Source organism: Hypomesus transpacificus, unplaced genomic scaffold (genome assembly GCF_021917145.1).
Source record: "Hypomesus transpacificus isolate Combined female unplaced genomic scaffold, fHypTra1 scaffold_62, whole genome shotgun sequence".
In the NCBI taxonomy this organism is placed as follows: Eukaryota; Metazoa; Chordata; class Actinopteri; order Osmeriformes; family Osmeridae; genus Hypomesus; species Hypomesus transpacificus.
Window position 1 is genome coordinate 1,215,533 of NW_025814035.1, and position 27,471 is coordinate 1,243,003.

General features: G+C 44.8%; 2 protein-coding genes across 2 annotated transcripts in view; one reads left to right on the plus strand and one right to left on the minus strand.

Annotated features, from left to right (window-relative positions):
* anks1b (ankyrin repeat and sterile alpha motif domain containing 1B) overlaps positions 1 to 27,471 on the minus strand; it is a 204,525-nt gene that overhangs the window by 115,054 nt on the left and 62,000 nt on the right. The window contains 4 exon segments of the mRNA XM_047017696.1: positions 1,484 to 1,585; positions 3,196 to 3,271; positions 8,783 to 8,926; positions 9,207 to 9,359. Of these exon segments, the coding sequence (XP_046873652.1) occupies positions 1,484 to 1,585; positions 3,196 to 3,271; positions 8,783 to 8,926; positions 9,207 to 9,359 (475 nt within the window).
* On the plus strand, positions 16,474 to 19,641 carry LOC124466048. The gene is made up of 2 exons (XM_047017697.1): positions 16,474 to 16,638; positions 17,472 to 19,641. Exons 1-2 carry the CDS (start codon positions 16,617 to 16,619, stop codon positions 19,115 to 19,117), a joined length of 1,668 nt encoding a protein of 555 aa, XP_046873653.1. The 5' UTR covers positions 16,474 to 16,616; the 3' UTR covers positions 19,118 to 19,641.

A 27,471-nucleotide genomic window follows, 5' to 3' on the forward strand; every position in this document is an offset into this window, starting at 1 on the left:
GCCTCTCTTTATCCTCCGCACGGTCATAAATATCCCACCTCTGTCTTGATGTTGCTCTATATATCATCTCCAAGCCTAAATTTGCACCCAGAGATGCAGTGGTAACAGACTGCATATCACGCAGTACCACAGATTATATATTTCCCATGAAGCTGCGAAGACAGACCAGACTGTAGATAAAAGGTTCTTTCTGAGGTTTTATTTGGGCAGATTGCAATAACAGTTTTTTACGTTTAACACACTGGCATAAAAACAAAAAGAAAAAAAAAGGATTGCTTTCTGACAAACTTGCTCCTTTGGGGTTTTGTTGTGCAAGTGAACGGGGTTGTCTGATGGGTTTTTACTGTCAACACTCTAGGTAGAGCCTTCCTTCCTTGGGATCGGTTCCACTGCTGACAAGGATGGGAGAGGATTGACAAGCAGATTGTGTGTGTGTGTGTGTGTGTTTATGTGCCTGTGCGTGAATGCGTGTATGTGTGTGTGAGAGAGAGCAAGAGAGAGACAGAAAGAGAGAGAGAGAGACAGATAGATAGATAGAGAATGTGTGTATGATTGAAAGGTGTGCACATCACTTTTCTGTGTTTGTGAGACAGAGCGAAAGAGAGACAGAGAGAGAGACAACAGAGAGACAGAGAGAGAGAGAGAGAGAGAGAGAGAGAGAGAGAGAGAGAGAGAGAGAGAGAGAGAGAGAGAGAGAGAGAGAGAGAGAGAGAGAGAGAGAGAGAGAGAGAGAGAGAGAGAGAGAGAGAGAGAGAGAGAGAGAGAGAGAGAGAAAGAGAGACAACATAGAGAAAGAGAGACAGAGAGAGAGAGACAGAGAGACAGAGAGACAGAGAGACAGAGAGAGAGAGAGAGAGAGAGAGAGAGAGAGAGAGAGAGAGAGAGAGAGAGAGAGAGAGAGAGAGAGAGAAAAGAACATGTGCCTGTGCTTTATGACCCTGACCATGACCCCTGGACATCTCTTGGTCACACAAGCCTCATCAGCGAACACGCTTCTGCTCGTCTTGGTGCCCCGGCATTGGAGCACTAGAAGCACGCAATCACACCACATTGTGTTCCACACAATCCCCATTCTCACAGCACATTCCCTTATCGTCCCAGTATGTCCGTGACAACCGGGCGACAACAACTCTATTCTCGCACGGCAGCGGCACGCTCAATTGTTCTAGTCCTACAACACGAAAGCACCGAGTCAAACTGCGTATTATTCTCTGCAGTGCTGAAGGCACTGCAGAGAATAATACCCCACTTTGATGGGACTGCACGCTGAGAACTCCCATTGTTCCTTTGTTGACGCTAAACTTCCTGAAAATGGCTTTGTCCAATCCGACCATCTGAACGGATCAGGGAAACTACAATTCAGCCAGCGACGAAACAGGAAGAGCAGAGATGTGTTTTACGAGGGCTGTGTGTCAGCCATCGTGGTTATGTTCATGTTCTGAACACCCTGTGTGTGTGTCTGTGCTATATTGTACAGTAGTACCTTGTATGAGGGCTGTGATTTGCTGAGACTTCTGTGCAGGGTGTTCCCTCAAGATCTCCAGAGCCGTTCTTCCTTGGTCGTCTCTGATGTTGGCATCGATCCCTGAAACCAATAAATAAGTCAGACAGACATCCAGATGACGTCAGCGAATACACACACACACACACACACACACTGCGAGACAACGGCCTGCTGACATGTCCATATTGGAGGTTGGCTAAAAACATTGTTGTTAACACTTATTACTCTGACTGAGAGTGAGTTAGGAGGGAGTCCAGAGAGTGCTGGTAGCCAGCTGGACACACACAGGCACTCATTTTGTTTTTAGGCTGCAATAAAAGGCCTGTTTAACTGAATCCCATGACTAAGCTAGAACCAAATAAGTGAGAAACAAACCGCCACACACATACACACACACCACACTGTTAGAGAACTCCAGTGACTCAAGGGCCTGGCTGCAAATGTGTGTATGTCTTGTTGACAATGAGTTGGGAGCAGTGATACTCCGTATCAGACAGTCAAAAGCACATTTCAATATTGTGACATACACAAAAAAAAGCATTCTGTTTTTGATTTTATATGAAAAAGAAATCATAAGGGTAAACATTTCAGTAAAGGGTGTTTGTGAGATGGCAGAATGTAAAAAGTATGGTTTAAGGGACTTTAACTAGACTTTTCTCCTGAAAAAAGAAAAAAAAAGAGATGCTTAGAATAGAAATGTTTACTGGTCTACATCCTACAACAAAAATGTCCTTGGAATAGCAGGATAACACAGTTTGTAATAACATATTGACAAAGGAAGTGGGCTCTCAACTGCAGCCCCATCCGTCCCTAAACACACCACGCACGCACACACACAGACACGCACAATGTTCTGGGCCAGAATGACAGACAGATGGGTGAGTTTGGGTATTCTAGGGGTCAAGGCCAGTGAAACAGCATGTGCAAGCAATCTCTTTGACTTCCTACAGTAGGAATAAACCTTGGCCCCAAACAACATGGCCGCCATGCAGTCCTGGACAGGAAGTCCTCTAGGACATGGGAGGAAACAGGACGTGTTTGAGGAAGGTACAGACGTAGAAAGGAGAGTACACAAATCACTGATTATTTCTACCGCCTTTATCTTTTTGTCTTGCCACAATACAGCTAATCTGTTTGAGCACAAGAAAGACCAGAAGCCTGAAATTTAACATGAAGCATGATGCATGGAAATCATAAACACACACAGACACACACAGCCCTCTCCATCTGAGTGATTGACGATGACAGCAGCCACCGCTCTGCTGGGCTGTGATTTGGTCGAGTTATTGCTCGCCCCCCTGACCCCTGTCAGCTGTGATGAGATCATCAGCACGAGACAAGATGCCAGTTATCATCTCACTCGGTACCCGGCGTAACGCCGCCTGGCAGCCAGGGGACAGGGAAGGGCAGGAGGTCTGGGGAAACGACCAGGATGGATGACAGCGTCACTGCCTTGAAACCTCTCATCCGTCCAGTGTAACCTATACCAGGCTGCCTGGAGACCAGTGTTACTGGGCCTAAGTGAAGAGTTATGTAGCCTGTGGAAGGGTCACAATCCACGGTCTCATTGTTCTTTAATCAGACTGTGACTGGAAATAAGTGTGTGTGTGTGCGTGTGTGTGCGAGTGTGTGTGTGGGTGTGTGTGTGAGAGAGAGCGAGAGAGGGGAGTGGGGGGGCTGAGGTCACTCACCTGAGTCGAGTAGAAGCCGAACTACATCCATCTTCCCGAAGAGAGCTGCCTCGTGTAGGGCACTGCCATTGTCCGTCTGAGAGGGAGGGACAGGGTAAGAGGGAGAGAGAGAGAGAGACAGAGAGAGAAACAGAGAGAGACAGAGAGAGAGAGAGAGAGATAGAGAGAGATGGATGGATGGTGGGAGGGAGGGAAGAAGGGAGATAGAGAGGGAGAATTGCAGAGATAGAAGGAGATAGAAGGAGAGAGAAAGAGAGAGGGGAGGGAGCGTCATGAATGTACCATTCTTCACCATGAATTCTCCCTCTCTCTACTTAGTACAGGGTGGAAAGGTGTTCAGATAGAAAGAGATATACATATAAAATGACATCACAAAGAAAGATCCACAATTGCTTCCTAATTCCTGCCACTTAGTTAGAATGATTGTATAGCTTTGCACAAGTATGCCTCCAGGTTCATAACACAGTACAAATGCCCATGTCAAAAATCCCAAATTAAAAAGGATTAAAAAAAACTACAGCCCTGAACTCCCTCCTTTACTATGGGCTCAATGTTAGCAACATTCATCTTTGGACACCAAGTCCCTCTACAACCTGAGATACATGATGCAATACATAGAAACACCAACGGCTGGGAGTCCATCTTGTATCTCTCCCTTTACCAACACGTGGAGAACAGTACTTAGGCAATCGAGACACACACACACTTTACACATGGAATCCCCCCCCACACACGGTTCCTTTCCTAAAAGCAGATGAGTCCACTGAGGCCACTCACCATTCCGCGCACCTGATCAAGGCACCTTGTGTACAGTATCTGCTACGTCCTCAGCTCCTAACAGGCCGTCTTCAGAATCTCCTCCTCCCTCGCCAAGGTGTCATTCAAACGTTTCCAATGTTTCTCAAGCCAAAAGACTTTATCCTCACACGGTGTTGCAAAAGCACGAGATCAAGCTGGCCTCTGCAGCCGACACATTACGGTTCAAAGGATCCAAACAGTCAGAGAGAGCAAAGAGAATGCAAACTCAAAATCTGCGGGAAAAACGTTGAATCCAAGTCTTCACACTAAACCTTGTTCCCCGCCCCCCCCAAAAATCACGTGAGAAAAACAAAAACAGCAACCCCAAAACTTGAAAAAAACTCGAAATCGTTCCTGCAAAATTGGGAAGGAGCAGAAAAACCACAACATCACAACCCACGCTACTGTCAAACTCTAGACAACCAGGGAAAGGATTCGGAGCGCTCGCGTACACACCACACACACACCCATCCAGGAACAGGAAGCAAGACCCCCGGACCTCTCCGGATCTCTTCCTGTCCCGTTTCCCATGGCGATTAGGCGATGATGTCACCGGGAAGCGAGGGAAAACAGCTTTCCTCTCCCTGCGTTTCCAGGAATTGAGGAGGCGAGATTAGAGAGAGATGCTCCTATAGGGCCGAGGACCACCAGGGCCTCCTTTGTTTGGGGTGTTTTTGAGTCCAGAGAGAAAGAGTGAGTGGTTTGTATTGAAATCCTTAGTGTGGTGAAATATAGTGTTGGGTATGGGAAGGAGGGAAGGGGATTGTGTATGACAGATGTATGACAGATGTATGACAGATGATAGGTTTAATGTGAAGTGCTCCAAGTTTACATTTACATTTAGTAATTTAGCAGATGCTCTTATCCAGAGTGACTTACAGCAGGGACATTCTCCCCAACGCAAGTAGGGTGAAGTGCCTTGCCCAATGACAAAACGTCATTTGGCACAGCCGGGAATCGAACCAACAACCTTCTGATTAATAGCCCGACTCCCTAACCGCTCAGCCATCCAACCCCCAGTTTGCTTTGTGTATGCGGGTGGGGGTGTGTGGGGGGTCGGTGGGGGTGTGTACAGTATGTGGGTTGCTGTGTTTGTGGTGTGATTGTTTGCTGTGTGGGGCATCCACGGGGAATTACAACTACTTCATCGTTGGGGGGGTGAGAGAGAGAGAGAGAGTAAGAAGGAGAGATAGAGAGAGAGACAGTGGGTGGGTGGGTGAGTATGGGGAATCTGTAGTGCTCGATACATTATTCATCCACTGACAAACCAGCAGGACTTGACAGTAATTATTTCAACATGCTGCACAATGGCTTGTAATGGAGGCAGACAGACACACACACAGATTACACACAGCCACACAAGTATACACAGATAGATATAATTCTGACCATGTAGAAATACCGTCTACAGGTACACCAGGTACTACACACACGTGCAGGCTTAGACACACAATCACACAAACATACATACAGACTCTCACACAGGCAACACACACACACTCAAACTACTGACTATTTACACATGTACATAAAAAATATCATTTTTGGATGGGTCTCTTGACTTTTCCCCTCTACTTTGCAAGGTGCTCTTTGGAGATAAGACTGGGTTGCACAATATATGCACCAATGTGTGTGTGTGTGTGCGCATGTGGTTTAAGTATACCATTGACCAGTGTGTACACAAGCAGCATGTGTCCAAATCCTATATGAGAGAGTGAGATTACTGGAGGGAGAGAGAGAGAAAGAGGGAAAGGGAGAGAGAGAAAAGCAGAGAGAGAGAGGGGGAGAATGAGAGAGAGAGAGAGATAGAGAGAGGGAGAATGTGTGAGAGAGAGAGAGAGAAATAGAGAGAGATAGAGGGAGAATGTGTGAGAGAGAGAGACAGAGAGAGAGAGAGAGAGAGAGAGAGAGAGAGAGAGAGAGAGAGGGGAGAGATATAAACAATTGTCGGAAAAAAAAGAACGAGAGAGGCTAGTGATGGGAGAATCAAAGGCCAGCATGTTCCCACATCTCCTCTCGACAGAGAGAGCCTAAGGCAGACCCCTGCGGTGCGGGGGACTGCCCACCTCTTCAGATGTGTGTATACACACACACGCACACACACATACGCAGCCTACCAGGGAACAAGGAGGGCGGCAACAAATCGTAGAAAAGAGAGATGTATCTCTATCAAAACATTGAACGAGCATCCCGTATAATCTTTCACACAGGCATCTGGTGGTTACGACAACACAGGACGAGATACGACAGCGACCATTCCAGACACATCTGCAACTGTCACAGCAAAGAGGGCAGCAAAGGATGACAGTGAGTCAAACCGTGGTACAGAAACAGAGGCAGGGAAAGCTACAGAGCTCTGGAGAGGAAAAGTGCCACAAACGCAACAAATGCAACAGTGGGTAGCGTTAACATCCATCTCAACATTAGTACCATCTTACAGCATTAACTGACAGGTAATACTATAGCGACAACAAGATTTGATTTTATTCCAAAAGCTATTCTTTTTACATATAAATGATGTAAAAACAAACATGGTACAGCACAACATTCACGTCTACAGTGGAAAGTGTCGACATGGAAAAATGTACGACGTAGAACACACTAGAAAGAGCAGCACAACCCAATACGACCCAATAATAAAACCCACCACAACCACGTCAGCGATGCTTCCTGTCTTTACTGAGCATGTGCAAAAGGAGTCGCCAGCAGAGATAAGACCATGAAGTCAGGAACACCTAGTCCCACTCCTCCTCCTCTTCTCTCACTCTCCTCGGTCCATCTATTATTCATTAGTTTCCACCACCACACCATTCAGTGCACCTCATGCATGCTTTCAGACCCACACACACACACACACATACACACTGTAGTTCAAATGAGCACAAAACGAGGAGTACAAATTTAGTGCTTTTACACTTATGCATTTGCTGAATTATTCCCCTTTCCACCATGAAAAAGGAGTGGAAATTCCATCAAATGCACTAATCCTTGACCTCTAGAAACCTGCGTCTGCACACGCGCACACACTCAGGCACAAATGCAGGCACACAAGCACACACACACACACACACAACCTAAAGAAACGTTGCTATGATACCCTCGGTAGGAGTACAGCAGAGATTCTCAGCCACTGGTCTCACTTTCTTTAAAAACCCAAGAGACAGGCGCTTTAAAAATGAATGTGAGGGAGAAGACTGAGGTGGGAGGGAGAGTTCCTGCTAACAAGCTCTGCAATGGCAGCAGAGTTAGACCGTTCTTCCTTCATGTCAGCATGAACTGCAATTTCATCTCGAGGTGTGTGAAGGACATATCTGTCACGGCCACAGCCGTGCCCCCCTGTTGTTTTTGGTTTTGCCCTGTCCTATTGTTCCCTGTCATTGTGTCCACCTGTGTGTCGTTTAGTTCTGTGTATTTCGCTTCCTGTTTTGTGTCCAGTCTTTAGCTGTGTCTACTACCGTGCACTTGTGCACTTCGAGCACTGACTCTCAGTGCTTAGGGCGCTTCACTCACAAAACCAGCAGAATTCAGTGCACTGAAAGTACCCGGGTGGCGCACTGCAAACGGTCCAAAAAAACAGATGGACACTACTCGCCCTAAACGGGCGCCATCTTGGCTTCGTAGCGGAAGAGGAGGAGCCCTTTCGGCAGCTTTTTCCACTTGGGGTGGAGAAGCGCGTTCGTTTTGGCAGGTTTTCGCGGGTGTCGCATCTGTCACTTCCGCCAAGTGTTTAACGTAAGTGTTCCATTAGAGACAGCACTTATCAGCGACGGAGTGCACTGAATATGTAAGTGCACTGTTTTGCAGTGCACTGTATTGCAGTTGTCATGCCCGGCTCACAGGCATGCCAAATGACAGAGTCACGCAAGGATTCACGCAGTTAGAATGATTTTATTAGGGAGCAAGGTTTCCACGCGGCCTCTCTCTCTCTCCCTGAATCTCCATGGAATCCGTGGGCGGTGCTCTTATGGTAGCGAACCCAGGTGTTCCCAATCACGGATGAGCTGGCCACACCTGCGGGACATCCGTGGTACAGAGACCAGTAGCTCCCCCAGCCACCAGTAGAGGCGGGGTCGTCACACAGTGTACTTCGTAAAGTGCGCGGTAGTAGACAGTCTGTCGTGTCTTTGTTGTTACTGCTATCACCCCTGTCACTGTGAGTACCCTAGCCGTTTTCCTGTTTTTCGAGATTGAACCTTTGTTTTCAAAATGCCTCGCATCTCTCGTGCACTTGGGTCCTACCCCACCCTTACACCCTGACAATATCATGCAACCCGTACACCATTAGTACCTCCGAAACCCCATAAAGACAGGGTTCGAATCCCACCCAAAGCTAAAACAAAAGGCTCCACACGTGACACCTGCATTCTCTGAATGAACCCCAGAGCTAAGCTACCTAAGCCGTGAGCTCAAGCCATCCACTGACAGCTTCATCCTCTTCACTACACAGCACCTTTCACCCCAACCATCAAGAGACACTCGACCAATGAGTCATATGCATACCCTCCCCAAACCGACCCAGGATCCCTTCCCCTACAAGACCATCTTCTTCAGGACGCACTGTTAGGATTTAAAAAAAATACGTTGGCCTTGAAAGGCCTCAAACACTGATGTCCAACCATTGTACGATAGTTTCCACAAATTGCGCTCAATGGTTTGTTATGGAGATCCATCAAAAGAAACTGAGGGCCCAACTAAAAACAAAAAAACAAAAACAGACTAAACGACTACCTTATCATAGCTCGCAAACCCCCCCCCCCCCCCCACCTAGTGACCCCGGGTGACCCCTTACCTGGCAGTTGACGTCCATGCCGGCCTCCAGCAGGGTCTGCACGGCGGCATGGTGGCCGTTGCGTGCGGCCAGGTGCAGGGGAGTGTGTCGACGCGTGTGGCAGGACATCAGGTTGGGGTGGGCGCTGACCAGCATGCAAACCACCTGTGAAGAAAGAGACAGGTTAGCCACCCCCACCTTTTCGAACATCCATCTCATCATCTCTCCACCTCTTCTTCTCCTCTCCCCCCCTCTCCTCCCTATCATCTCCTCCTCTCCTCCCTCCCTTCCCTTTCCTTTCTATTCTCCTCCCTGCCTCAGTCGCTCTCTCCTTCCCTCCCCTATCCACCCTCACAGTCCTCCCTCCCACCTCTCTTCCACTCCTCCCACCCTGTCCTCCCTCCATCCATCCCTCCCTCTCCTCCGTCCCTCTCCTCCTCCTGACCTGCAGCCTCCCGTACAGAGCAGCCAGGTCCAGGGGGGTCTCGTGGCGGCTGTTCCTCATGGTGGGATCGGTGAGCTCCTGCAGCAGCACCGACACCACGTCAGAGTGTCCGTACTGGGCCGCGCAGTGGAGCGCCGTCTCCCTCTCATGGTTCTGGAGAAAGAAGGGGGGGGGGAGGTGTTTCAGCTGTTAAAATGGTATATGTGGCTGCTGGAAAGAATAGGACTGATCCTTCTAGGGATGGGCTTAAGAGGCCTACACTGTTTATCATCTACTGTACATAAGCATACACAGTATGTTTAGCTATACAGAACGCTGGATGGATGGAATTATGATCTATCCCATAATGCAATTCAGACAGCTCCATTATGAGAGACACTAGGATAATTTTGTTTTGCAATTGAGACATTCCCGTACAAGCTTTGCAACTTTATTAGTCACTTATTCAGTTGCCATTCTTACACAATCCGTGTCACTATTCAACATGGATCCTCCCTTCCCCTCCCCCCGTTGGTGATAGGCAGTACCGTATTTTTCGGAAAATAAGCCGCATTTTCTATAAACCGCACCCCATCAGAATGAGAGCTTTGTGTTTGTAAATCTGAGTTTAAACCGCACTGGAATATATGCCGTACTTGATACGGAAACCATGATACCAAGCAATGCACGAGTATAGGCGATCTTACAGAATGCAGTTGTGTAACACACTTCGACAACGAAAGGAAAAGTGCGTAATGTATGTTTTCTATTGCCCGGGAATTAACTAATATTTACCTTGAGACATGAACGACCACATGTGCGACGTTACTCCTTAACGGGTTAAATAGCATTAATGAAAAAAGTGTTTCTACGTTTCTAAGTGTTGTTTTGTTATAAAAACATGCTATAAGCCGCATCGAAATATAAGCCTCACCACCACAAGAACAATTTAAAATCGGGGTCTAAACCGTGGCTTTATTTCCGAAAAAAATACGGTACTATATTCTATGTACGGCGGTCCACACGTCCGGTATGTTGTAACAACAGCTCATTGGCTGAAATTGTTTTGAATTCAGCACGTGTTTATGTGCTTAGTCAATTGTGTTCAACATTACACAACCCAATATCTAGACAGAGAGCAAGATGGAAGCTGCCACCTCATCACTCCACCACCATTCCACTAATCCCGTCTGCTCAGAACAGAATACACAGCGATATCCTGTATAGAACAAAACCTCTAGAAGATATTGCCGTACAACCTTGACTTCCATGTTGCTCCAGCTTTCACTGCCAGGGGCCGCATGCAAAACTCTGCTAACGGTCAAGCTGGGTGAAAAACAGTTGGAAAATGGTTTGGAATCGTCTAACAAAACTTTTCAGAACCTGCCAGGGCTAGGAACTATAAGTTAGGCTCTGAGTTAAAGTGCTTAAGTGGATTTGGAAAAAAAGAACTTGAAGAATTTAGTCCTGAAGACGTGAGGGGCTAAGAGTGGACTTGGCTTTGGTCCAGTCCTTGGCCAGCCAGAGGCCCTGTCCCTTCAGGGCCCCCTTGCCCCCCCTGGGGGCCAGTAGGATGACGAGACCCCCACAGTAATGACTGCTGCAGAGTCAGTAAGGTCAGAAGGGGTGTGATGAAATAAAAGGTATAAAAGACATGGGAAATAGAGAACATAAGATATCTCTCTATGCAGATGATATCCTGACTTACATAAGTGATCCAGTCATATCTGTTCCTGCGTTGATGGACACTTTAAAAGAATATGGAGAACTCTCTGGCTATCAGATCAACCAATCAAAATCAGAGGCAATGATGTTAGTTGGACAATGGCCTATACAACTAACAGGAAGGCTTAATGTTCACTGGTCACAGGGATTTAGATACCTGGGAATTATCATTACAACAGATTTATCAAAACTGTTCAAGATCAACTATGGAAAATTGATGGGCCACATAAAAGCAGACCTCACAAGATGGGAAATCCTGCCACTCTCCTTGATAGGGAGAATAGAAACGATAAGAATGAACGTCCTGCCAAGATTGCTCTTTCTTTTTCAATCACTACCTATATATGTTCCTGCGGCCACTTTTACTGCACTTAACAAATGGTTATCCAAATTTATATGGCAAAGCAAACCTCCCAGACTTAAACTTAGAAGACTACTATGCCCAAAAGACAACGGAGGCTTGAACTTGCCAGACCTGAAAAAATATTACTGGGCAGCCCAATTACGAGCAATGGTTGCTTGGCTATCCCAAGAAACAGACACTATATGGGTGGGAATGGAGCAAAGTGAATGCCCAAATACACCACTGGACTCATTCCCATTCCTGACTTTGGACCACTGTGGGAAAAAGAAGATTACCAACATATGGGTTAAAAATACTCTAAAAATATGGTCAGTTGTGAGGAAAAAATTAAACCTCCCCATGACTATATCCAGAGCTCTAAGAATAGCAAGCAATTCAGACTTTCTTCCTGCTAGACTAGACAGGTGTTTTGAAAGATGGAGGGAGAGGGGTATAGTGGTACTGGACCAGCTGTTTGAAGGAAGTGTATTGAAGTCATTTGAACAGCTTCAAGAGAAATATGAGTTACCAACCCAAGACTTTTACAGATATTTACAAATAAGACACTATTTACATACACACCAGGAATGGGAAAAGCTCTGCTCACCACCATCCAGATTAGAAAAGTTCTTCATATCGACAATTGAAACAACAGTGAAAGCAAGGTTCATATCACATCTATACAGGATATTGCAGGAGGAACTAAAGGAGAATAATTTGGATATTAAAGAAAAATGGGAACTAGAGATGAACATAATAATCTCTGATGAACAATGGGAAAACTCATGTGAACAGGGACACAGAGTAACCAGTAGTCCTAACTGGAGGGAATTTGGATGGAAGATTAAAATGAGATACTTCAGAACTCCACTTATAACATCTAAATGGAGCAATACCTCAGCACAATGTTGGAGGGGTTGTGGCAAGGTGGGAGACCACACACATATATTTTGGGACTGTCCAAAGTTATCGGAATACTGGAAGAAAATACAAAGGGAAATAAAAACATGTTTATTTATTGACATACCGTTAGAACCATCACACTTCATTTTAGGGATATTGCCTGATAACCTTGAAGAAAATAGCCAAACAAAACTTCTGAGGGCCCTTCTTCTAATAGCAAATAAGGTAATAACATCTTGCTGGCTGAAGCCACAGCCCCCCACAATAACCCAATGGAGGGATAGAATCCAAGATATGTACAGGATGGAACACTTGACTGCACTATTACAACTTAAAAGAGAGGCATTCATAAACAACTGGTCTCCCATTGCTATACACTTCCATTTGATATGATAAGTAGAATATACATACTGATATATATTTCTTTTGTCTTGGTTTTTCCATTTATGCAGTGGACTTTTGCAGGCCTTTCTCTTTCAGAATACTATATTAATGTAATGTCATGTGTGATGTATTGTGTTTGTGGACAATGTTAATGTGTAACTCAATCCTGATAATCCTTGATCCGGATGGTTTGGGCCCAAGACATCCGTGGACTGTTAACCCCACTAGACTAAGACTTGTACCCGTAGCACTTAATTTCATGTAACGATGTGATGTACTGTATGACTGCATTTGATAAAAGGAAATAAAAAGAAGTTCAAAAAAAAAGAAGGGGTGTGATGAATGACCGTGCTCGGTCCAGTGTGTGTGAGTGTATGTGTGTCTGCATGTGTGTGTGAGAGTGTGTGTGCGTGTATCAGTATATGGGTGTGTGAGAGAGTGTATGTGTGTGTGAGCCTTCAACATTAGTCCCATAGCTAAAAGTCTGAGTCAACGAAAGTTGAGGCTACTTTCGCTAAGTACCTACAGAAATGTCTTAATCTGCAAGACAAGTAGGTTCCCTTTCGTTCTTTTGGTGAGCAGTTACACGAGCCCTACTTACCCGTCATGGAGCGGAGCAGCTAAATACTTGTTTAGCACTAGCGTTGTTAGCTACTGTTTCCCTCTGTTTGCGCTGTTGCTCAGCAAGTATCGTGCCGTGGTGTAGGAGGACTGATCGACAAGCACATCAGACATTTAAGCAATTTAAGACTTTGCTATCTGTGTATACCGTATTTTCTTAGAGTAAACGCTGCAGTGTTTATTACACAATGTTCATATTTGGTGCGGCATTTATTCAAGGGCGGCGTTTATTCGAGGGCGTGTTTAATTAGTAAGAGAGATTTAGTGAATTGTAGCTGTAGGGCGGCCATAGACAAACAAAGAATAGACATGGGGTCAAACACAAAGTCTAGTTTTTGTCACAAAATGTTACAGTTCGGTCAATTCTATCCCAAAAAAGTAGAGCAGGGCAGCTTTCAAGAGATACGTGAATTCTGCTTTCAGCCAGCTGGTCTGATAATTTTTGTGCAAAAATGGCTGAGTGAGACTGTGTCCCCCGTTACACTGTTTTGACGTTAATCTCAGAGTCAGACTCGGGACGCTCACTGGTAGTGTTCACAATGTTGTATTTCACTCCATTCTACAGCAAAAACGTCAGGAGGACTACTTTTTTTAAAGATACAAGCCTGCTGAAGATAGCCAGTGTAACAGATGTGGCCACGCTCCGTCACAAGGTCTAGGGGCCGATGTTGGCCACTCGCTGGGCTCGAACACACCACCTATGACTTGCCAAGCGCGACCACTACAAGCTAGGCCAACTTTCGTTCACGTGGGTAGCCTGTTATATACTTAGGAGTGAGTTTAACCGATTCACACCAGTTGCACCAGCCTCTCAAATGTATTTAACAGAGCTTGTTTCATTCATCATTTGCCTGAGAAAGCGACCTCCGTTAGCCAGGCTAGTTTCACTCGGTCAGGCTATTTAAAGGTCTCGGACAAGTGACTTTTGTGCATGGACAAGTGAAACGTAAACGTATTTGTCCAAAGGACAAGTGCCTCAAAAAGTTAATGTCAAGCCCGTGGGCCAGAGATTTTTATTTACCTGATTGACACTCCAAGTGTATATACCCGGGAGAAGTTCATCTTTTGCCACCGACATGCGCAGTTGAGCCTGCTTGACGTTGTTTGACGTAGGGTGATAATTGGTCAATTGTATTTTTGTTTGCATGCGTTTAATCGAGGTCTGCGTTTCTTACGCAATGTTTATTTTTGGTGCTGCGTTTATTTGAGGGTGGCGTTTAATCCTCACGGGACGCAATATGGACGCGCAATATGCACCTTTCTCTACAAGAAATGACAATTGGACTGTCTCTCGCTCCCTCTAAATACAACATCCCCGATTTCCGGGGATGAGCATTTGCATTAGTATTTGCGGGCGTCAGGGAGCCATAGAGTTAATATAACTAGAGTAAGCTACTTTTGTCTTCCAAGATGGCGTCCCCATTCATTTCTATGAAAAGTGCTCAGTGGCGCAGTGAAGCAAGCGAGAGCGCGAGACTGGACGCGGCCATCTTTCCACTTCTGTGTCTTCCTGTCTAGCTCTAAACAGTGGCTCTTTTTTTCCCTAGCTCCGAGAGCTCATGTAAATCGGCTATCGGCCAATGTGAACTTTTGTGCTCGTGCCCTGTTAGTATCCGCGAGCACATTTGCAGGTGACTTTCATTGACTAAGCAAAAAAAGGGGTTGCTAGTTTACCCATTTCGTATTGGTTTCAAACTTAGCAAAAATCGGGAAAAAATCTTCCATGAAAAAGCTAGTAGTATGAGCCAGGTTTGAGAATCAAACAAAAATTATTGGGGGAGATAGTTTTGTAAATGTTAAATGGAGTTAATAGAATAATAACGAGTCGGAAACCTAACCGTACATGCAATACCACCTACATCCACCGGGGCCGTTGCTTCAAGCCGAGGGGCGAGGGCTTGCAGGGAGGGCTTGCAGCTATTGAAATGCGGGAGGCTCCCAGAACTTCCGCCGGAAGTATTATAGTATAATACACAGTATTATACTGTGATACTATAATACGTAATGATATTCTGTGATGCTGCACACTTTGGAACTGTATAATATTAAATGATGATGTTAATGCAGTATGTCCACAAATCCAGTGTTAATTCCATCTGACCAAACCAATTGTGTCACTTCTTGCTGGGTGACTGAATGTGCAGGATAGAATTAAGCAATAAGCCCCAATAAGCCCCACTCCGCTTCGCGTCGTGCCTAACAACTCCCCTTACCTGTTCTAAAATCAGCGTAAATCACGGACTCGCGACTCGCTAAAACTGTTACTACAAATATTTAATATGGGTTCATCAATAAAAACAATTAGAAACTAAATAGTTTAATAATAAACCGTCATTCTTCCGCTACTACAAAGTATAGTTCCTACATAAATCGTTGCCACGCAACATCCAGATGGACATTTTTGCCGTCTTTTCAATTTGAAATATTCGATGCGCAGTAATATGGAATGTTAAAGAATGTTATGAGGACAACCTGTGAGGTTATGCTGGATTTTACAACGGCATGGAATGCAATATAGCCAATCACAATCAAGGATGGGAACAACCAGTTTTAGAAACAACATTCGTTAACAGATTCTAAATTAGCCTTGGTAGGACAGTAACTGGTTAATGATCAGATCAAACAGTCCTGTATCATGGAGTAGAGCAGTCTGGGGGTTACTGGAGGTCAGATACAACTCATCAAGATGGCCGTCACTCACATGATGCTGTTGGTTACAGAATAAGGAACATGTTTATCTCTGCCAACCATGAGACTGGTTCCTCCAGAACTCTACCCACTTCTCATTGTCTTTACATAACCTCCCTCACTCCCTGTTTCTTTTCCCCCCTCTTGTTGTATTTTTTCACTCTTTGTATCTCTCCCTTCCTTATCCTCCCACTCTTTCTCTCCCCCTTTTTCTCTCTCAATCCCTCCCCGCCTCTCTCTTTCTTTGTGGCTCCCTCGCTCACATTCTCTCTATATCTCTCCCCCTCTCACTCCAATCACATATCGACGGCTGAGGAATATATTTACATTTAGTCATTTAGCAGACGCTTTTATCCAGAGCGATTTACAGTAAGTACAGGGACATTCCCCCGAGGCAAGTAGGGTGAAGTGCCTTACCCAAGTACACAACTTCATGTTGCCAGCCAGGAATCGAACCGGCAAACTTCTGATTGATGGCCCGATTCCCTAACCGCTCAGCCACCTGACTCCCTTATTTACACCATGACACTTCCTTCATCACTGGACCCACTTCCTCCTCTCAATCCCTCCTACTTTCACAACAGGTGACTTCAAGGAATCACAGAGGCCCTGTTGTGCAGAGAAGGAGAGGGGACAGGAGACTGAAGAGACCTGCTGCTTGTCAGAGCTGGACAGGGTACCATCTACACTGGCTATAGGCCTCATCTGAATCTACTGAAAGTGTCAACCATCCACCGATCAGAGTTACTGTGCGTCTGACTGTAACCATGGCCACATCGGGCATCAAGGGTACGTTTTGTGTGTTGTTCTTTAGTCCAGATAAAAGTAATCTTTTATGAAAAAAATTTGGGGAGAGACTCTTTCATCGATGATTATTAGATTCAATGCTAACTATACTTCTACTGCTGCTATTACAGTTTTTTTTATCTTGGAAACTATGGGTTGTTTTTGCTGAACTTGACACACTAACCACAAAACCTTACACCAAACCAGCCAAACAACACTAAACAAACAATTCTTGCAAAACTCAAACAGCAACAGCAACAGAAGTCTGCCATAAAGTTTAGGATGGGACAGGGAGGAGGTGGAGGACCAGAGGGTGGATGTAGGACACAAGGTGGAGGTGAGAGGAGGGGGGGGAGACAGGATATGAGGTGGAGAAGCAGAAAGGTGGAGAAATAAACTCTGAAGAAATGTGAATGAATTGTTACATGCAGAAGAACACATACTACATTGCAATATCTACCATATTTTACGGAAATAAAACCGCGGCTTGTACCCCGATTTTACAGTTTTCTAGTGGTTGTACGGCTTGTATGTGCAGCTAATTTAATGCTCAACACTGTAACGGTACATTTAGTCATTTAGCAGACGCTCTTATCCAGAGCGACTTACAGTAAGTACAGGGACATTCCCCCCCGAAGCAAGTAGGGTGAAATGCCTTGCCCAAGGACACAACGTCATTTGGAACGGCGGGGAATCGATCCGGCAACCTTCTGATTACTAGCCCGACTCCCTCACCGCTCAACCATCTGACTCCCTAACACCTATTAATAATATTGTTAACTTAATTGTTAATATTGTTGTACAGTGTTGTAAACAATTAATTTTGCTTCCAACAGTCTCAACTTTGAGGATCATTCTTCTGGGACAGACAGGAGCAGGGAAGAGTTCAACAGGAAACACCATCCTGGGGAAACCTGGGGCCTTCCAGGCTAAATTTTCTAAAAACTCTGTGAATAAAGAGTGTGTGAAGCAGAGTGGAGAGGTGGCTGGGATGAAGATCGATGTCATCGACACTCCAGGAATCAATGATGAGTTATTATCAGAACAGGAAGTAGAGGGTGTTAAATCTGAGTTAGCTAGGTGTGTAGAGTTGTCAGTCCCAGGACCTCATGCCTTCCTGCTGGTCATCAGTCGGAAGGCCAGAATCACTCAGAAGGAGAGAGACAGTGTGAAGTGGATCCAGGATAAATTTGGAGGCGAGGCTGCAGGCTTTACTCTCCTGCTATTCACTCATGGTGACAAACTGGAGAAAGAAACAGTAGAAAGCATTATTCTAGAAAATGAGGATCTCAGAGACCTAGTTAACAGCTGTGGGGACAGATATCATGTACTTGATAACAAATCCAGAGGTAACACCACTCAGGTCCTAGTGCTGCTGGAGAAGATAGAGAGGATGGTGGAGGAGAATGAGGGGCAGCACTACACCAACGACATGTACAAGAAGGCTCAGGAAGCAATCAATCGGAAAGGGACGTTGAGAATAGTAGCAGGATATGCCGTAGCAGGATTGGCTGTTGTAGAAGCTGTTACAAGAGAAGCAAGTGAAAGTGTAGCATACGCTGAAACAACAGCAGCAGTATGGGCTGTAATAGGAGCTATAGGAGGAGTAGCAGGGGTGGTGGTAGCAGGAGTAGCAGGAGGAGTAGAACCAGGAGCTAATTTAACAAGAGCTGTAGCAGGAGTAGCAGGGGTGGCTGTAGCAGGAGTAGCAGGGGGGGCTGTAGCAGGGGGGGCTGTAAGACTGGCTGGAGAAGGATACGAATTAGTAGCAGTAACAACTGCAACAGCAGTGGCTGTAGGAAGTGTGGCAGTAGCTGTAGCAGTCGCACCAAGACTGCATTTCAGAGAAGTAGCAGGAGGTGCTGTAGCAGGAGCTGTAGCAGGAATTGTAGCAGCAATATCAGTACTGGGTTTACCAGAATATGTAAGAGAAGACGCAGGAAGAGCTGTAGCAGGGGCAATAGTTCTAGGAGTAGTATCAGAACTGGTTTTACCAAGAGCTGTAGCAGAAGTAGTACGAACACATGTAGCAGAAGGAGTAGCAGGAGTTGTAGCAGGAGTATCTGTACTGGGTTTACCAGAAGCTGTAGCAGAAGTAGCAGGAAGATCTCTTGCAGAAGTAGCAGAAGGAACTGTAGCAGGGGCAATTGCTGTAGGAGTATCAGAACTGGTTTTACCAGGAGTTATAGCAGAAGTACAAGGGTCTGTTGCAGGAGCTGTAGTAGAAGTAGAAGTATCTGTTGCAGGAGCTGTAGCAGAAGTAGAAGTATCTGTTGCAGGAGTTGTAGGAGGAGTAACAGGTGTGGCTGCAGCACTAGGTGTACTATTGCAAGGATGGGCACAAAAGGAAGTAGTAGAAATAGCAAGACTGTCTGGAAAAAACGTAGTAGGAGTGATTGTAGGGTCAGTAGGAGCAGCTACAGTTATTCTTTATGTAAAGAGGAAACTGGCTGAGAGATCAACAACCTCTAGAGATGACTAATGTTAAACTGTTAATGTTAAACTAAACTAAAAATGAAATAAAAAACCCACACTTCTACATCTTGTTTTGTTCTGAATTAAGGGTGCTCTGATCAATCGGTCACCGATCATTATCGGCTGATGATCATTTTAAATATTAGACTGGTACTCACTATAAAGGCCGTTCTTCTTTCTTTTTTTTCTCACTTTATTGACCATAGTCCTTTATCTCCTACCTAAAGACAAAAATGTGAATCAATATTTTGACTATGGCCTTTTATGTTGCAGATTTTATAGTCTCAAGTTCAAATGTATAAGTGTTTGAACAATCCTGTTACACTTCATCCTGTGAAGTGTTGCACATCCTGTACGGATCTTCCTTATTTTCAGACATATTGTACACTTTTTATAGTATCTCATAGTAAACTTCATATAAAGAATGTGTACCGGTACCTTATTGTACATTTTGCATTTTTATATTTCAGTTCTTGTATCTTACAAGCTTCTTTTTAGTAATGCACCAACCTACCAAAGCAAATGTTTAGTGTAAACTAACTTGGCAATAAACCAGATTCTTATTCTGATTTGTTTGTGTCGCTCTGTCATTCCCTGATAAGATATGTCGTCACCTGCAGGTGTAGCCGGTGTGTGGTGAAACTCACTCCTCAAGTATGTAACAGGCCACCCGCGTCACATATTGCTAGCTTTTCGTTGGCGTAGTTGGTAGTGGTGGCGCTTGGGAAGTCAGAGGTGGTGAGTTCGACTCCCGTTCGGAGCGGACGGATGCCCGTATACCTCTGACGGAACTTGCAAGACCACGTCTGTTACACTGGTGCCGTGACCCGGATCACTAGGTTAGCATCAGCTAGCCGACCGGAGTGAGTTTGAGGGGTGAATGTAGCTAGCCTGGCTGCCAGCCCAACTTCTACCCGCCCAAAAATTTGGTCGGGAAGTTGGGTCTGGAGGGTCTCGTATTGGGGACCAACTACAGAAAACCAGAATCTGGGCGAACCAATGAAATTGCCAGGGCGGGCTTTATACGATGATGGACAGATGATCAACAGTAACGTAATCACCCACAACACAAAAGAGCGCTCAAGTTGAATTTGTTTTGAACAAACATGGCTACCGCTGGACATCTGGGATGTTATGATTCTGCCATCGAGTCTGTTTTAGAAGACATCGACAGTGCATTAATTTTGAAAGAGGAACAGAGAGACGCAATCAAGGCATTTGTCGATGGAAAATATGTTTTTGCCGTCCTTCCTACGGGATTCGGTAAAAGTTTAATTTATCAGCTGGCCCCGATGGTCGCAAAGAAGATGGGACACAATGAAAACCCATTGGCCATTGTGGTTTCTCCTTTTCTTTTGTGGAGTTGTAATCCTAAACGGAGAACTTGTTCGTATATGCATTGCCCTTTATTGTTTCGCTCAAAAAGGTTGACCGTGTGAACAAGTACTCCCCCTGCCCTTAAATTAATTTTACAACACAGGCAAAAATTGTTTGTATTCATTCTTCAAGCATACTTCAAGTCTGCTTGCAGTTTAGTCAGTAAAGATTTAGCTGCCTCTCAGTTTAGTTCTGTTGACAACAAATATGCGGCGCTTAACATACGTCACATACTCTGTCGCTCTGATTGGTTGTGGATCTATCCAATTGAGCGAAGAGGCATTTGTTTTCCAGGCTCGTTTGAAACAGGCCCCGTAGTCAAAGCCCAACGGAGAGTTCTCAGACTCATATTCTGACTAGAATTATGAGTATGACAACGTCAGGCTAGAATGTAGCCGGTGTGTGGTGAAACTCACTCCTCAAGTATGTAAAAAGCCACCCGCGTCAACAAATTGCTAGCTTTTCGTTGGCGTAGTTGATAGTGGTGGCGCTTGGGATGTCAGAGGTGGTGAGTTCGACTCCCGTTCTGAGCAGATGGATGCCCGTATACCTCTGACGGAACTTGCAAGACCACGTCTGTTACACAGGCAACATGGTAAAACTGCACCCTCACGAGGCACAACTACATTTTTATATTGACTTTGCTGTAGAATTTACCCAATTCTGCATACACTCAAAATTCCACTGCACAACCAGGAATCTCATATACTAATCCACACAGTCTTGGGGCTCAAATCAATATCAGAATTTCAATCTGAATACATGCACAATAGCTCAGACTTTTACAAAGCACTGACATTCCCGTCGGCCCCTGTAGAACAGAGGTGATGGACTGTAAACCAACCCTCCATAGCTGCTTACTAAACCTGAACGATTCAGTTACCTGAGTATGATTCAGGCACCCGACTGATTCAGATCCAAGAGTATGATGGAACACCAGGGGGTGTGAGAGGTGACGTGTGTCTGTCCTCTTGCAGTGAGCAGGAGCAGCGATGTGGAGGAGAGGGAGCGCTACAGACACCAGTGGAGGAAGGAGGACAGGGAGAAGGTGCTCAGCGACAGGCTGAAGCTGCTTGTTGCTGTGGCTACAGGCCTGGCAGTGGGACTGTGGCCGATGACGCTGGAGGGCGCGGTCAGAGGGGGGGTGACGGGGGCTCTGATATGGTTCTTCACAGGCCTGGTCAGAAACCGCTGGAGCCCCTGACAGGCTGGTTGGCTGGTTGGCTGGTTGGCTAGCTAGATGACTTGCTGGCTGGTTGGATAACTGGCTAGTTGGTTGGCTAGCTAGATGCAACCTTTCTGTTACATAAGAGTAGAAACTATCCCCAAAAGGGGTCTAAGGTTCAAATCCCCCCACTGTGTGACCCTTTGGATGAAATCATCAACTGTTCTACCTTCAGCAAAGCGTCAAAGGCACATACACATTCAGTTTGTTTGAATCTGTGGGTAAAAACTTGGTTTCCTCAATAAAAAACAACAAAGTTCACATCATTTACTGTATTATTATTTTCTGCCATGTCTGTTAGTGAGGAGAACAGAAGAAACAGCACCATCATTTAGTATTTTATTTTTATGTCTTTACAAGGAATACAGTAAAAATAGTTTGAGTGTTATGACTACTGTGTTTTAGTTCAATGATCAGCATGAAAAGTTAGGACATCATAGATTGAGGACAAATTATGACTGTAATGAACTTGAAAGTCGGGGAGTCACATGGCTGAGCGGTTAGGGAGTCGGGCTAGTAATCAGAAGGTTGCCGGATCGATTCCCCACCGTGCCAAATGACGTTGTGTCCTTGGGCAATACACTTCTCCCTACCTGCCTTGGGGGGAATGTGCCTGTACTTACTGTAAGTCGCTCTGGATAAGAGCGTCTGCTAAATGACTAAATGTAAATGTGAAAGGTACAGATCATATAGGCTAATCAATGCAGAACTGTTTCCATTCAATCTTTTCTGAAGTGGCATGCTTTTTTGAAAAATCTCAACTAACTGAATAATTATAACTTGCAAAATCATTAATTTTAAATGAGAATTCAAATATATATATATATATGTTTTAGGGCGTACTCTGTCTATCGGCCTTTGGCTTCATCCAGTTGCTCAGGTACTTAGAAACTCGCAAGCCTTGACCGTGAGACACACACATTTCAACCAGTTTACACGAGACGGCAACACCAAGTTGTCCTGCTAACGTTGGTAGCCCTCCCTAACGCATGTTAGGGAGTTTTATCACGCTTTTGATAAGCTTTTGATAAAACTTGCGGAACCTGTTTACAAAGTTTAAAAGCATACACGTATGGGTCTAAAACTAATGATTTATTTTCAGTCAACGCACAGTATGCCCATATTTCCCCTCGACACTCGAAGAAGATGGGTGAGGGTGAGGTATAAAAAACGTGCCGGTTTAAATTTCGATTCCTTTCACGGTTTCGTAAATGCGGGAAATGCATACAAGTGGTGGGGTGTGGAGAGAGAGATAGTCGTAGAGAGGGAGAAGCGGAGAGAGAGAGGCGGAGAGAGAGAGAGATAAGCCTGGATTAACATACTGTATGTTGAAAGAGATATATCATTTCTAACGTTTTCAGACCATTTAATTTGTGTTGAAATTAATAACGTGTAGTTACATGGACATTTTTGGCACTGTGTAAATTTTTACAAAGAAATCAAAACTGAATTCATGAATAAGTTGTTAGGAATTTGACACGGCACCTTTTGGAAGAGTGAATGGATTTTAGCCTACTATTCAAGGCGTTGATGATTGTCACATAATCATAGGCGTAAATTTAGGTAGGCAGGGTAGGGACATCTCCCCACCAATGTTTAGGACATGTGTAATTGTCCCCACCAATAATTGCGAGTCTAAACATTTTTCATTCTTTTAAAATGTTCTGCTCCACAATTGGTTAGCTCTCTCAAGGTCAGTGTTACTCCTGATTGGCAGGAGAGCGCTGATCACAATGTGTAGCCTATCAGCCAAGCCCCCACCCCTCGCCCCTCGGCTTGAAGCAAATGCCCCGATGGATGTAGGTGGTATTGCATGTACGGTTAGGTTTCCGACTCTTCCGGTCGTGTTTATTCTATCAACTCCATTCAACATTTACAAAACTATCTCCCCCAATAATTTTAGTTTGAATCTCGAACCTGGCTCATACTACTAGCTTTTTCATGGAATAATTTTTCCCGATTTTTGCTAAGTTTGAAACCAATCCGAAATGGGTAAACTAGCAACCCATTTATTTGCTTAGTCAATGAAAGTTGCCTGCAAATGTGCTCGCGGATACTAACAGGGCACGAGCACAAAAGTTCACATTGGCCGATAGCCGATTTACATGTGCTCTCGGAGCTAGGGAAAAAAAAGAACCACTGTTTAAAGCTAGACAGGAAGACACGGAAGTGGAAAGATGGCCGCGTCCGGCCTCGCACTCTCGCTTGCCTCACTGCGCCACTGAGCACTTTTCATAGAAATGAATGGGGACGCCATCTTGGAAGACAAAAGTAGCTTACTCTAGTTATATTAACTCTATGCTATCAGCCTGTCAGCTAACAGTGGTCAGGTGAGCGTCGAAGCTAGACTGAGAATTGGCTTTTTGGCAGGCCACTCCTGTAGGTATACGTTAACATTGAGTGAATAATAAACTATAACATCGAATTATATAACACTCCTGTATATTATTGTTGAAAATGTATAGTATGCCTATTTCTAACGTTAGCGAGCCTTTGCTAGTTCAGGAACACAACTACGGAATTGTCTGCCTGCTAGCTTTCCGACATTCTTTGTCTTGAATGTGGAGTTGTAGACTGCCGTAGTTGCGGTCGAAGCCATGCTAGCTATACCTGCAAACTAAACGGATTTGTTAATATAGTCATACCAAACTGCTTATTTCAATGTTTTTTAGATGTTAACAGAATGGCACCAAAAAAGAATGACTGATATAAGGTCCTTCTTCACAAAAAGACAATGTGTAAGTAGTATTAATGTCTAGCTTTACATTGTTACAGCTAGTTTATACAGTTATAAATGATCATAATTTATTGTACTGTATACTGTGTCATTTATCAGACAAAGGAAGTGCCAGTTGATCCAAGCAGCAGTAAAGAGACAGAAAGAGATGGACAAACAGGGTCCCAGGTGAGGTCTTAAAAATAGTCTGTAGTGATTATGACATTAAGTGTTCAAATCGATTGGAATATTGTTTTTGAGGCACAGTGTGTTCATACTTGGCTAAACTAATGCCATAAAGAAATACTCAGAAGAAGAATTTAGCATTGCCATATATATGTGTGTGTGTCAACTTCTATTAGGCAAATGAAGCAATGGAAGGCAGCAGTTCAGACATGGAAAAGGCAGTTGGAACTACAGGGTCACAGGTGTAGATTTGAAGTGAATAAAACAGTGAAAACACTTTAGAAATGTGTAGATTCAACAATCAATCTACTGTAGATTGGGGTTATGGATGTGCTTAGCTGGTTCTAAAAGTATATATTAGTTGATAGTGTAGCTAAATGTGTAATTGTTTTAAGGAGATTGGTAGGAAGGATATAGACATTGAGAGGGGCAGTGACGGTTCATGTGAAGATGAGTGTAGCAGCGAAGACGTCCATGTTATGGACATTGAAGACAAGCCAGACCAACCTGACCCAAAGTATATTGAAGTACAGACTGTCAAATAGGGCCCTGCGTTTTCAAGACAGTTGGTACAAACAATATCCAGGCAGGAGCATTGATAGCAAATATAATGGTAAAATTGTGTCCCCACCAATGTTCAAATCAAACCTACGCCCTTGACTTCCGGGAGACTTGGGATGTCTGCTTAACCTACCTATTTTCCCAATCTTAAAACACAACCAATTTTTGCACTACATACACAATGGAGGTGCCAAACATGTATCTAGGTATGTTTCCAGGCTGTGATATCAACACCCTGTATTTTTGTATGCCCTTATATAAATATAACATTTTTGTAAAAAAACTGACCCATCTGCAACCGACGCAAGCACACCCCACACCCTCTCTAGTTTACCTCTGCAGTGCAAGAGCACAAGAGAAAAAAAGAGAGAAAGGTGGGGGTGGGGGGTTGGAGGAAGTAGCATAGACACACACATGCACACACACACTCACATGAGAGACACTGAGGCAACAACATGACAGCATGCTGGATAGCTGTGCTTCACAGACCAATCAAATCCCTCCATTCCCTCTCTCTGGAATCCCCCCCCCCCTCCCCCCCAACCCCCCCCCCCCCCACATACACACACACACACACACTCGCCTGGTTCATGTTAGAATGGAATCTTCCAGAGCACAGCTCTGCAGGTCTAAAATTATGTTCAGTGCAGTTAGCATTCAGAACACAGCCAGTTCCAACGCCAAACTGTATACTGTACAGTCTCCTTCAGCTTTTACGCAAGACTTGAATCTGTGTTTATGATGTACACGTTTTCATATTGATAAGGCACATCATGTTAGCATTTTGCTTGGGATGTAGATGTCAACAAAATCACACAATGAAGACGGGGCATGAACAGTTACACGGCACACCACACGCACACATACACATACACAGGTGCACACACCCATTTAAACAGACACCATCATTACCACATATTCCGGGGTGTAATTGTACTGTTTGGGAAATCTAACCAACACAGGTGTAGTACAGTGGGAGTGTGTGCGTCCGTGTTTCTGTGTGGGTGTGTGTGTGTGTGGGGGGGGGGGGGGAAGGGGGGGGGGCTGACAGAGGTACACTAACAAGAATAGGAAGAAAAAAAAAGAGGAGAGACACTCAGATAACCTCTCTCTAAAGTGGGACCAAAGAGAGGGGGGAGGGGGTGTGATAGAGGCAGAAGGAAAAGAGTGAGAGAAGAGCAGAGAAAGAGTCACGGATACGGACAGGGAGAGAGAAAACCCGGCCCCATGTGGCACATACATAAATACATCCTGTATATTGCCATTACCGGCCATGACAGCTTGTCGATAGGCTCTCCAGCCGGAGCACACAGCACACTGTTGCTCCAAGAGCTGTAAGCCACAGCCATTCTGTCACACTGCGTCAACAAGCCACACCTGCAGAATATTGATGTGTCTGCACTAATGGCAGTCATCACGCACCTTTCAATGTACGCCCGCTACAAAAGGAATTGGATATTCATATGGCTACTAGGCTACATAATAAGCTAGCGACAGTGTGATTTATGGACATTTACGTAGCTGACGATGCGTGATGCCCGCTGCAATGTGACACGTTCGCGGCCACAGACTAGACTGTTCACGAGAAACAAGCGCTTACTTTTAAGCCATTGTGACGACCCAAAACACACACAGAGAGATACATTTACAGGGACAGACCCCACAGACACCTTCACGCCAACCCAAACACGTTCAGCCGACGCCATCAATGTTGACATGCTGTGGGTGATCTGCAGTGGGCTGAACACACACGGACGATTTGTGTAAGTGAAAGATGCGTCCTCTGACACCATCCCAAAGCACGGTGAGAATTGAGAAAGGGAGACAGTTGCTGTGTAACAGACTTCCCTGTTTGACAGGACTCTCAGTCCACCACTGTCTGCAGTGCCAACTTACAGTTTTTCTCCATTGCTAAGACACATTTCTTGAACGTGCACTGTGTTTTCTCCAAACTTTAAACACACATCTTCATACTTACACTGCCAAACCCTTGACTTTTGACCCAAAATCTAACACTGAAGTCAAAACCATATTATCTGTGGTAAAAACCAAACTTTGCATTCAAAATACACACAAAGCCCTCAAATAAATTCAACCTTCTGAATACCCTTTACACACTGCTGGGACGAATTGAAAAGACTATTATAAAAAGGTTTCCATGAACCATTGACTATAACGTGCCCCTGAATTTTTGAAATGTTCCACCTCATGAATTTGACATGATGTAAATCATAAAACTCACAAATGCTGCAATTGTCTTTCTTACAGGCTGTTTATTTTCTATTTACTTTATACA

Bases quoted from the DNA above. Each gene is read 5' to 3' on its own strand.
- LOC124466048 (XM_047017697.1), top strand. From the start codon at position 16,617: ATGGCCACATCGGGCATCAAGG. The intron at 16,639-17,471 runs GTACGTTTTGTG...TGCTTCCAACAG, and splicing joins GGCCACATCGGGCATCAAGG to TCTCAACTTTGAGGATCATT.